At 37.7% G+C, this 11,876-nt stretch overlaps 1 protein-coding gene across 1 annotated transcript; it reads left to right on the plus strand.

Annotated features, from left to right (window-relative positions):
- Positions 1-288: 288 nt before the first annotated feature.
- METTL14 (methyltransferase like 14) lies at positions 289-11,542 on the plus strand (the record flags this gene model as incomplete). Its single annotated transcript, XM_010186007.1, has 6 exons — positions 289-379; positions 1,930-2,071; positions 4,617-4,709; positions 5,794-5,910; positions 8,602-8,812; positions 11,033-11,542. Coding segments are annotated over 6 exons (968 nt in total), but the record flags the coding sequence as incomplete, so codon positions are not given.
- Positions 11,543-11,876: the final 334 nt, after the last annotated feature.

Consider the following 11,876-nt stretch of genomic DNA (forward strand, 5'->3'; position numbering starts at 1 on the left):
TATAGTATAGTATTATTTTTTATAATATTATAATAAAAGAAGTTGTGGACTCCTGATCACTGCAGTGCTTTAGAGGAGAGTAGAACACGGACACTACATTCGGTAACAGCCATAATTAATGGGGTGAAGGCAAGAGGTGATGCACTGGAAAAAAAACTGCTTTAAAGGGTTTGGTTTGTTCTAACAAAAATTAAAATAAGGCTAAGTATTAACATTTGGATGCATTCAGAATACTGGACAATGCTGAATTGAGCAATAGTTGTTAACTTCGTGTTTTCTTCTTCTTAGGCTTAGCAGATAGGTTTGAAGAATATCCAAAACTTAGAGAGCTCATCAGATTGAAGGATGAGCTGATATCTAAATCTAACACTCCTCCCATGTAAGTGTTTTCATGGAAAATGCCTTTCTCCTCCAGGCCTGTTTGAAGTTAGCTGTCTGCTTTGCAAATCTGTCTTTAACACTTGTTCAGAATTTACATTTTTCTATTCCTGTTTATATACACAAATTAATCAATTGAATCTTCAGAAGAATAAAATCAGTTTGGTTTTGTTAGATTAATCTAAATGTTTAATACAGTGTATAAACCAGATTTTATTTCCAGTGTGTGATTGCTTATAGTATCTGAAGCTTTGGATTTTAAGATCAAACTGTCAACTGATAGGGCTGCAGGCATTAGTTTATGAACTAAAAGAAAACATACGACCGAATCTCATGGTATCATGCAGTTTACAATAACAAGAAAAACTTTAAAAAATAATATAACCATAGTTGTTCTTGTAATAGCTGAATGTGATACAAACAAGTTGTTATCTTAGAATCCATTAATTATATGTTACTTCATAGGTTAAGACCAACAAAAGTTTAGGCTGTCTGGAAGTTATTTGTCCTATTAACTTCAAATTACCTCTGAGTTTTTGCTGAATGTTAAGTATAAGCATGCAGCATGGTGCTTGCAGGAATGTGAACTGATCTGAATGTGAACCTAATGCTTTTAATCTACTGTAGTTCTAATCTGTACCCAGTAAAATAGCATTATTTCATGGTGGTCACATGTAAAACCCTGAAATAATTGAACAACTGAGATACTAACTGCAAAAGTCAGATTGCTGTTTTGAAGTTAGATGTGTTTTGGCATTCTTGGCCTTAAAGCACAAAGAGAAAAAAATGTAATTGAGTGCTGCCTTCTGATAACACTGAATACACTTATGGAATAATAATCCGTTCCAGACACTTTCTTGGGAAGTGGAGGGGGTGAACAGATGTTGTCTGAGAATCAGCTTTTCTAAGGTTAAAGGTACTGAGGGGAGTGTAATTTCTTTGATAGAAATACAGCAGTGACTGGTGGATAGGTGTGAATGCCACTCATAAGGGTGCCTTTGAGTGTGTGTTTAATAAAATCAATGTGTGGGAGGACTACGCTTTTGTTATAGGGATAGAGAAGTACGTTTCCACGATAGGAAAAGTAACCACGCTTCCAGTATTCAGAATCTTCTGAACGTAACATATAATAAATGGCATTTTGAAAAATGTGCCACTTTCCCAAAGTGAAGCAAAAGAGAAGTCTGTTAGCCAGGCAGTGAGTCTTTGCTTCATGCATGTTGATGTTTCTTCCTATGTAGTTCATACAAAAAGTTCAGTGGTTCTGTACTAGATATTGCTGTACAGTCTGTGTGGGCATCTGTTTCCTGCTTGCTAAAGATTTTTAGAATCCTAAAAACTGTGTTTTGAGAGAAGACTAATTAAAAAAAAAATCTAATGCAACAGCATGCAGTGTAGGTTAAGCGAGAATGTGTTATGCATCTCCTCTGGATTTAGTGCTGTGTGAACTACACAGGACACCTACTCCTGACTGGCTACACAGAAGTGCTGTATGGAGAATTATTTCTGTTGTAACTTCTCCAAGCAATCTGTCATCTTCTATTGAAATAGGTACCTACAAGCAGACTTGGAAGCTTTTGATATTAGGGAACTGAAGTCCAAATTTGATGTGATTCTCCTGGAGCCGCCACTGGAAGAATACTATCGAGAGACTGGCATTACTGCCAATGAAAAATGCTGGACCTGGGATGATGTAAGTATTTTTCTTGCTGTGAAAAAAAGACATATGCACATGAGGAAATAGGTTGAGGATTTAATTTGATGTCACAGTGTTTCAGAGATGTGTTTCAAGGAAAATGTTTCTGGTGTTTTTGTTTGTTAAAGTCTAGGTTTTTAAAAAAAATGTTTTATATCCTATGCACACCTACATTATTTCTGTGTTAAAAGACTTTTTTGGTGAATTTTAATGAATTAAATATACCTTTTTGTTCTCCATGAGCCTTGTTGAAAACTTAAATGTAATAATAGTGCATTTTCTCCCTACCCCCAAATTCACAGAATCACAGAATCACAGAATCACAGAACGTTAGGGATTGGAAGGGACCTCAAAAGATCATCTAGTCCAATCCCCCTGCCGGAGCAGGAAAATTCCATGAGTTTTCTTCTGTGTGTTTTTTTTTTCTTCTGTTCAAATTCAGAATATCCTTTGTAAATATTCCCTTGTGTTTTTTGAAAATCTTGAAGATATTTTTGAGGTATACTTTTTAATGCTCTAGTCCTTTAGTCAAATAGAAGAGTATGCTTCATTCACGTACCTCCGTTCTCCACAGTATTGATCAGGCAGGAAATTTTAACAGTCAAACCAACTGTAATCCCGAGAAGCCTAACAAAGTAGGCAAACCTTACTTGTGGAATTTTTTTTCTTGTATGTACCTATTCCTTTACTGTGTAGTCATGCCAAAACTTTTTTGAAGCCGTGTTGATTTCTGACCCCTTTTTGGGATCAAAGAGAAATCTTAATGTGCAAGATGTGATCTTATTTGTAATCACTGTTGATGCTCTTGTTTTGTTGTGCTCCAGCAAAAATTTAGAGCCTTGAGTTACAGAAAAGATTTTTGAAGCTCTTTCTGTAGTAATGCATGTAGATGCTTGTAAAGAAGGAAACACTCAAGGTGTATTGATAAGTAACTCAGTTCTGTAGCTTTACCTTTTCAATAAAGTCAGCTCTGGAAAAGCAAGGTGAGGGCTGGAGGTTGTGAAGTGCTGGATGTTATCAAGCATAACAATTTGATGACACAAAGCCTGCTAGCCAAGTTTTCCTGCCTTTCAAGATTGAACTTGAGCATTCCTTCACTGAGTAAAAAACTTGTAATGCTAGTATCGAATAGCGAGAAATTGGCTCTATCTACTCTGTGTATCTACACTTTACTCGTTAAAGAAAACCCAAACAAACAAACTCACAAAGTAAAACCACCCTCACAACAAAGCAGACAATCTGTAGCAGAGAGGAATAGCTGATTTAAAAAAAAATAGTTTGCATAGTTAGGAATTCTTAGGTTCGTGCATATAGGTGGGAATGTGCAACTAATAAATACCTATTATTTAGAGACCATGTTGGAAAGGTATGCAGGATTATGTTTACATTAGCAGCAAATTTGTCATAATATGAGTGAATCAGTAGATAGAAACAGTTGTTGCTGAGATTTGCTTATCTGTGTTCTGTGCAGTTTGGGGGAGGGTGGTGGTGGTGTTACCTTAAACCAGATTTAGTTTGGCCCTAGGCTGGAATCTGCACATGCATAACTTCAGAAGTGAATCAGTCAGACTCAAAGATCATGAGAACAAAATAAAATTCAATCCACCTTTAAGGAGTGAATTTGAAAACAAAGGCATTCATGCCTGTGGTAAGAGACTAGGTAACTTACACGGTAAGGAATAGGTAGCTTCTGTGTTAGCCATTCTGTTACATCAGACAAAGTGGTGCCTGGCAGCATTTCCCAGGGCAAAAACATTCTGTCCTAACCAAAAAAAAAAAAGCAAATGTTGGAGTAATCCTCTGAGTTGGGAGTTATATCCCCTTAGAATGGCTTCTACTGCATGATTTTTCTTCCCAGTGGTACTGAATGAAGCTTGATTTGATGTGTTAGCAAGCTACAGATAAATCTTTTCAACTTGTAATGAGTAACAGATGCTTTGCATCTGAAGGTATTTTATCCTGAATGTTACTCATTTGTCATTGTTGAACCACTGTCCTGATGAATTCTTGTTTTTTTCCTTCTGAAAGTGAAAATGGAGAGAATGTCTTTTTTATATGGTAATAGGAATTAAGCTTTTTTTTTTTCATAATGTGTCTTCACAAGCTTCACATAAGTAAATCCAGAGCTGAAAAAAACAGGGCACTATTGCTCTGTTATTAAATATTTTTTACTACCAATGGAATGATAAAATGAAGCAGAGGTTTAAGGGATGAAAAAAAATCATGTGGATTGTATTAGTCTTTTAAGTCTATAGAGTTTTCCATCCAGACAGAATTTCTGTTAAGAAAATTAAGCTGGTCATCAGCTATGTTGAAAAAATGTGCTCGGGTACTGGTAAGATAACTATTACAACATACTTTGTGGAAAACAGTTTTAAGAGGATGGCTGTGAATGGTATACAGACTAATATCTTTACTAAAAGTGCTTCCTGATGGTTTATGTGATAGTGCTTCAACACTTATTTAGTGTTCTTCTGGTAAAATTGGTGATTTATATTTATATGTGATTCAGAAACACTTTTGTTACTATTATTATTATTAGATCATGAAATTGGAAATTGAAGAAATTGCAGCCCCAAGGTCATTTGTGTTTCTATGGTGCGGTTCAGGCGAGGGTCTGGATCTTGGCCGAGTGGTAAGATGATGTTTTAATTCAATTTATCAGGGACAGGCTTAAGAGTTTATTTTTGTCGTTGACTTTTTCTGTATAGAATTCTCAACTGTAAATGCTGAAGGATGTTTTGTTACTGTGGTAGAGGGTACATAATTTTAAGTGGATTAAATAAATGTATCTGACATTAACTGTTTAGGTACTGTTACTTTCCAGACGAGTCACTGGGACCGTGTGTGGAAGCATAATCCTCTAGTGACTAGAAAGCTGTGCTGCTTTCTTGTTTTTGATGTATGCATGTTGACATTAGAGCAGGTGGCTGTGCTGAGTGCATTTACATGACTTTTTTAACAGAAGTCTTAATAGTTTTCCGTCAGAAATATTTATGCTAGTAGAAAGGTGCTACAGTTGCATCATGTGAGATAAAATTGTGTGTGTGTGGCACTGATAATTTTCAGAAAAAACTAGTGTTTAAGTAGGCTTATTCTCAGTGAGCTCCACTAAGTTTTTTACATCCCTATAAGATCTTGGAGTTTTAAAGGAATCTTTCTGTATGCCAGGGTAGCACTGCTTGTGTTGGGAATGGTGGAGTCAGAATTTCCAATCAGCTCTTGCTATGCCAAAGCATTCTCTGCATAGTTTCAGCAGTGCTTTCTATTAAAACTATATGACATTTGTTAAAGGACAAAATGTGGTTACTAATCCATTTGCTTTATGGATGATAACACTACAAGAGCACAGGTATTAGTGGAGACAGGGCCAAGGCAGCCGATTGCTCTGTTGTTCGGACTTGTTTTGTTAAAATTTAAGTGTCACTAAGTAGAAATGAGTACAGTGTTCCACAGGGGATCTGTGCAGTGTTTAGTTTTTTTTTTTAAGATATATGTAGATAAGTTGATGTGCACATAAACTTTTTAAAATTTGTTTTTGTTTTGACAGCTGACAGAACAGTGGCGTCATGCCAGTAAACTAAGTATGTCATTCATCTGTGACTAATTTCTCTTCCAGTTATGTGTTAAATGAAGTGAAGTAGCGACATGACTGTTAAATTTCGGTTACTTTAGTTTTTGGTGTAGTGTGAACTGTTTTCTCTGTCTATAATATTTAGTGTCTACGCAAGTGGGGCTACAGAAGATGTGAGGATATTTGCTGGATTAAAACGAATAAGAACAATCCTGGAAAGACGAAGACTTTAGACCCTAAGGCTGTTTTCCAAAGGACCAAGGTAAAGGTTTGGCTCAATTTCTCCTCTGACCTCATCCTGCCTCTTCATGCTAATGACAAACCCAGTGCTCCATGGCAGATGGTGACATGCTCTCAAGAAAGCAGACACGAGAACTTTAGAGTTTATTTCTGCAAAGTATATTATGTGGAAATAAACATATTTATAGGATGAATGATGAACTTCAGTCCCATTCTTCACTTTAGTGTGAGGTATAGAAGTTTAATATACATTTAGCACTGCTTGATAAACTTCTATTACAATAAGTCTTCTAAATGCGATACTCATTTAAGCCTTGTTGAAATGCAGGAGCAGAGGAAAGTTCATAGACTGTTGGAATGAGAATGAAATCGTGAGAGGGAGAACGGAAACTGAATAGAAAATGTTACTGTTAGTTGCAGTGTGTTTTACTTCTGGGATTTTTGGGATGTGTGAATGGTAAATAAGCAGTGAAGTCTGCAAAAGTCTTTTAGCAATGCCTTTTGTATAACATGCAGGCTTCTTTCCAGATTAGGAGAAACTTGGTGGCAGAGGAACACCTTCTGAATGGAACTAAACTTAGCAGCAGAATTTGACAAAATTTAATGTTGGAACAAGTCTTTAAAACTGTAGATTATAAATGGATGTAGTTATAAAAAAGAACTCTGGAAGACTGGCTAATGTCTCTAAATACACATGTATAGGTATGTACCCAGAGCATGAACCAGACAGAGGACTGTTAAGGACCATAGCGCAGTCAGCATTTCCTGACTTCTTGAAGGTGACTGCAATGCACAAGTGACAGAATCGGTCAGCTTAGTTTTGAATTAAACTGTTTCTTGGGGATGTGTTGTAGAGGCTGTGTATTGAAGAAGGTGCAGAGAAAAGAAGTACTCTGATTTAAGAGACTCAAATGTATGTTATTCAAAAGCTTAGAAAAATGTAGATAGGATTAACAAAGAACTGTTATTGTGGGCATAAGTGGGTGTAACTGTGGCAGTTTAACTGAAAACAGAGAGTTGGCTGACAATTTCATAATTCAAAGTGTCATTAATCCCATGAGTCATTCCACATTCATTAATTATTTGTTAGTACTAAGGATACTCAATTCTGTCTCGGATTTGCCATTTTTTAGGTGTATAAACTTCCCTAAGATATCTGGAATCTTTCTTTAACTTGCATTTACATTAATCTGAAGTTTGTTTGAAAGTGTGTTGTAGTAGTTTGTAAGTGTAAATATTGTATGTTTATTGCACATAGTATTGCAAATATGGGCAGCTTGCTCATGAGGGAGAGGTTAAAGCTAACACAGGAGGAATTGAGGGGCACTTTGTTTAATGAAGAATAGTTTATGGTATTAGAGAATTTCTTTACTGACCAAGGTTGGGCTGAGGTCACTATTTATAATAAGCATTGAAAATTAAGCTGGCTTATTCAGACTAAAAAATAGTCTATTGTGCAGTTGCATGTACCAGTGATTACAACAGCAAATGGTATCCTGTTATGTTTAGTTTAGGCATCTCTCTAGATGGACACTTTACGCTGTGCCACCTGTTACAAAATCTAAGATATTTATTTTATTATTTATTATATATTAAGATATTTACAGAGTCTTAGTATGTTACAAAAATAAAATGTTTTGGATAGTGGTTCTAAAGATTAGATTTATGAGGCTTTGCTTGATGGCTAATTTGCTTAGCAGTATTCTGCCTTTTATTTAGTTAAATTTAAAGATCCAAAAACACAGTAGCTTCGATGTGGTTGATGAGCTGCATTTGATAGGCCACCTATTCTGTCTTTCAGATTTATTCACTAACCGTTAAAACCTTTGCCAAAAATCTGGAGATGATTACATACTCTTGTCTGCAACTTTCTTTTAGAGCCATCTGGTGGCATTTAGTGAATCAGTGTTTTAGGATACAGGGGGAAATGGCTCATCTGAATTTAATATTCCCAGAAACAGAACTCTGAAATGAGTAAGTAGGACCCTCATTTCATCCTGTACCAATTATGGTGATTCCTCATTCACGGATTCTATATATGAGTCACTTCCATTGATCTGTAATGTTTTAGAGGAAAGGAAAGCAATGCACGTCACAGTTAAAAACATTTTTAGTGCTGATGGAGTTGACTAAGAGTGCACTGATAGTTTGGTGATTGTACTTTTTTGATGAAGTGATACTTTCTAGAAAGGAATCTGATGGTCTTGACCGTTACTTTTGTAACAGAGGTACAATGTGAAAAAATACATCTTATTTTTGCTGACAGACTTTTATGATTGAGAGCTTTGAAAATTATTTGTATGACTAAAGTTAGGGTCAGAATGCTGATGCAAGTATTAATCATAATTAATAACTCTTCCTTTAGTCTTGCATCACCTTCCCTTGTGATTTCTCAACCTTTCCAACTTAAAGCTCTAACTTTGCTGTAACTTAGAAGTCCAAGTATCTTATCTCAGCCTCTATCCGAGTTTTACCACTTAGTAGTGTAATTCATCAAGCCAGATAGCTTCAACTACTCTCTTGTTTTCAGAAGCTCCAGCTTGTTCTCTTTTTTTAGCTCATGCTCTCTGTATAAGAGCAGGAACTACTTTGCCTAGAATTTAATTTTCTCTCCGTTGTGCTCAAAAACTCAGGCATCTGTGCTGGAGCAATGCATGCAGCGTGTCACGCATGCAGCGTGTCACAGGTGCTCTCCTGTGTCGTGTCCCCACAGGAGCACTGTCTTATGGGCATTAAAGGAACTGTGCGTCGCAGTACAGATGGTGACTTCATCCATGCTAATGTTGACATTGACCTCATCATCACAGAAGAGCCTGAAATTGGCAACATAGAAAAACCTGTAGAAATTTTTCACATCATTGAGCATTTCTGCCTTGGACGACGACGTCTTCATCTTTTCGGAAGGGACAGTACAATTCGACCAGGTAGCTGTAATGTTTATTCTTGTCAAATAGTTAAATGTTCATGTACTTTAATAACCCTCTTCTGTCAACTGAGGCTACTTGATGGGTTCTGATGAAAGCCGAGACAGTAGCGATGAATCCTAATGCATGCTGCTCCTTGTACCAGGTGTATAACTGTATGTTTCTGTGTATATCCCCATTTGCCCTGCCATGGGATTATGATACAAAAGAAAGACAGAAAAGCTTTCTTGGTGACTTCTCCACAGTGGAAATCCAGTTGGGAGTGAGAAAATTCACTGGATGGAGATACTCCTCAGCTTTCCCACCCTCCTGTTCAGATCACAAACCAGCCTGATGCTCAGCAGCGGAGGGATTGCAGCATCACTTGGCAGTTCTCCCAGCGCTGTGACAATATCAGTGTCTTCTGCTCCAGTGCATGTTCTGACCCTCATGAGCAAATAGCAGAAACTTTTGCTAGAACTAAAGAACTCACATGCGTATTTTCTTAGCAAGAATATCTATCCTTGGGTGGATCCACGGCCTGTGTAGCTGGAGTATCATATAGAACACTGCTAAGTGATACGACAGTTAGGTTATGGTATCTGCTGTTGCTGGTATTTTTGGGACCAAGGCTAAGTCATAAATCCAGTTTAACACTTACTGTTAAGTTTTGTTCATTTTTAGAAGTAAATACTTGCTTTTGTTGTCCCCGTGATATCTCTAATTAAAGATAAATGCTGCAATTATTCAGTATTCTACTGGAATACTGAAATGTTTTATCTCTGTCGTCTTAAGGTCATATTCTGAGTATTTCCTTTCTATTAAACTTTTATTTTTGGACTTAATAGTGAAGTAAACTCCACACTAGCTCTAAAATTGAAGTGTCTTTAACAAAAGTAAGACAGAGTAGCAGAATTCACTACTTGTAACATTCATATCAGTTACTGGTGTCTGTGTATGGAGGAGGGCTGCTTTGCTTTGTGGAAAGAAGTAATTTGGGTATTCAGTGCTGTTGTGCGTGAATTCTTTATTAGTCACACAGGGTCATGCTAGTCTGATTCAACTTTTGTATTTCTAAATGTGGTTATCCTGGAATTGCACTGTATCCTTTAAATCCTGTTTTCAGCATAGTAGTAGGGATACCTTTTCCCCTTTATTCTTGTTGAGGAAGTTGACAGAGCATGGTGGTTTTATCGATTAGCACTTCGAGTTTAGAATTACTGTTTGTGAATCCTCACAGGGCTTTGTGAAGCGTGAATACCCAGACCCTTTTCTTTTTCCTTTTTTTTTTTTTTTCTAAATGTGGGGAAAGCAAGGCAAATGTTACGTAAATTCCCAGGGTAGAGAACAGTGGTAAAGAACTGGGTGGGGGAGAGGGGGTGGGGGGTGGTTATTGTTTGTTTTCCTTATAAGCATGTGGTTGACATCACTGAACTACATTTTTCTGTGTTAATATGTGATAAAACTGAAAAGTAACTTTCCACTGAGATTTTTAAGTGGTCTGAACCCTGTTTTTAAGAGCCCCATTTTAGGTATGAATGCTACTTTAGCTCATAATATGAATAAACAGGAAGTGCCTGTTTTAAATGTATGCTTGCCTTGATTCACTTGAAGTGCCCACTGAATGCTATGTTTGTGCATAAAGAGCTTAATTTAACTTTTTAAACTCTATTTTCATATTCTGTGGGAATCAACAGCATTGTTATTTTATAGTGTTTTCCGAGGTGTGCTTCCAGCGTGCTGTGCTCTTGGCTGCACTGTCACAACTGGATTTTGGAGACAAAATTACCTAATTCAAGTTAAATGCTGTTTAAAAAGGGGAGAAGAAGATGACATGACATGAATTTTAAACTAGATGAATTTACTGATCTGTTTTACAGCGTGGTGCCAGAGGGGCTGGAAAACATTGTTGTGGTGTAAGAGCAAGTAGGGAGGAGGAGGAAGAGATCTTGTGAAACCACAGCTTGAATGTTCCCATAGCCACATGTAATTAACAAAAAAGACCAACAACCAACCAAACAAAAAACAAACCAAACAAAAAAACTCTTAGAAATATCAAACTAAAATTGTAACATTTCAGCGGCAGTGACTTTCCTAGGGGTGACCTTTTCATTCTGTACAGGCGATAGATAAATAAGTGCCTGTCCCCAGTACTTGAGGGTTCATTTGCTAGGTAAAAGGTAGTAATAGCTTTGAAGCCTGAGGTTCATTGCTTTTGTTCACTCTGGTTTTGTTCCTTAGGTTGGCTGACTGTAGGACCCACTCTCACAAACAGCAATTTCAATGCAGAAACGTATTCTTCGTACTTCACAGCTCCAAATTCTCACCTGACCGGCTGTACCGAGGAGATTGAGAGACTTCGGCCCAAATCACCACCACCCAAGTCCAAGTCAGATCGGGGAGGTGGTGCTCCAAGGGGAGGAGGAAGAGGTGGGACTTCAGCAGGCCGAGGAGAAAGGGGCAGAGAGAGGAACAGAACTAACTTTCGGGGTGAGAGGGGTGGCTTCAGAGGGGGACGAGGAGGTACCCATAGAGGAGGCTTCCCCACCCGCTGATGACTGTTAGGTAATTGCTTCCTACCCCACTCCCATGGCTCCTCTCTGAATCTTTTTCTTAGTCTTGTTTTCGCTGAAGTGAATTGTTCCGACTCAAGCTAGATGACTTTAAAAACAAGCTTTGGTGCAATCGTTGCAGTCTGCCTTCCAGTGACTGGCCTGGCTCAGCACCTGGCAGGCAGGATCCTGCACCTGACAGCACCGCCCTCAGCCTCCTGACTGCTGCTGTTTCTCGGAGCAGAGAGCACCATCTCATCGAACCACGAGTGGGATGGAAGTGAAGAGACTTGCTCTTCCCTTATGAAACTTGCAGACTGTGGGCTGTTTTTTTTTTTAACTGTCATTTTCTTCAAAACATGGATTCCTCTTCCTTCTTTGTAGACCCAGGTTTGGACTGACTTGGATTAATATGGTGGAATAGGCATGAAATGCAGTTCTGAACTGCATGGCCATAGCAGACTTACTCTCTTATTCATGGAAGAAAAAGTGCTGTGTCTGTGATGACACCCATTTTAACTTCTCTTAAACCA

The sequence above is a fragment of the Mesitornis unicolor genome, unplaced genomic scaffold, assembly GCF_000695765.1.
Source record: "Mesitornis unicolor isolate BGI_N332 unplaced genomic scaffold, ASM69576v1 scaffold24246, whole genome shotgun sequence".
NCBI classification, from domain to species: domain Eukaryota; kingdom Metazoa; phylum Chordata; class Aves; order Mesitornithiformes; family Mesitornithidae; genus Mesitornis; species Mesitornis unicolor.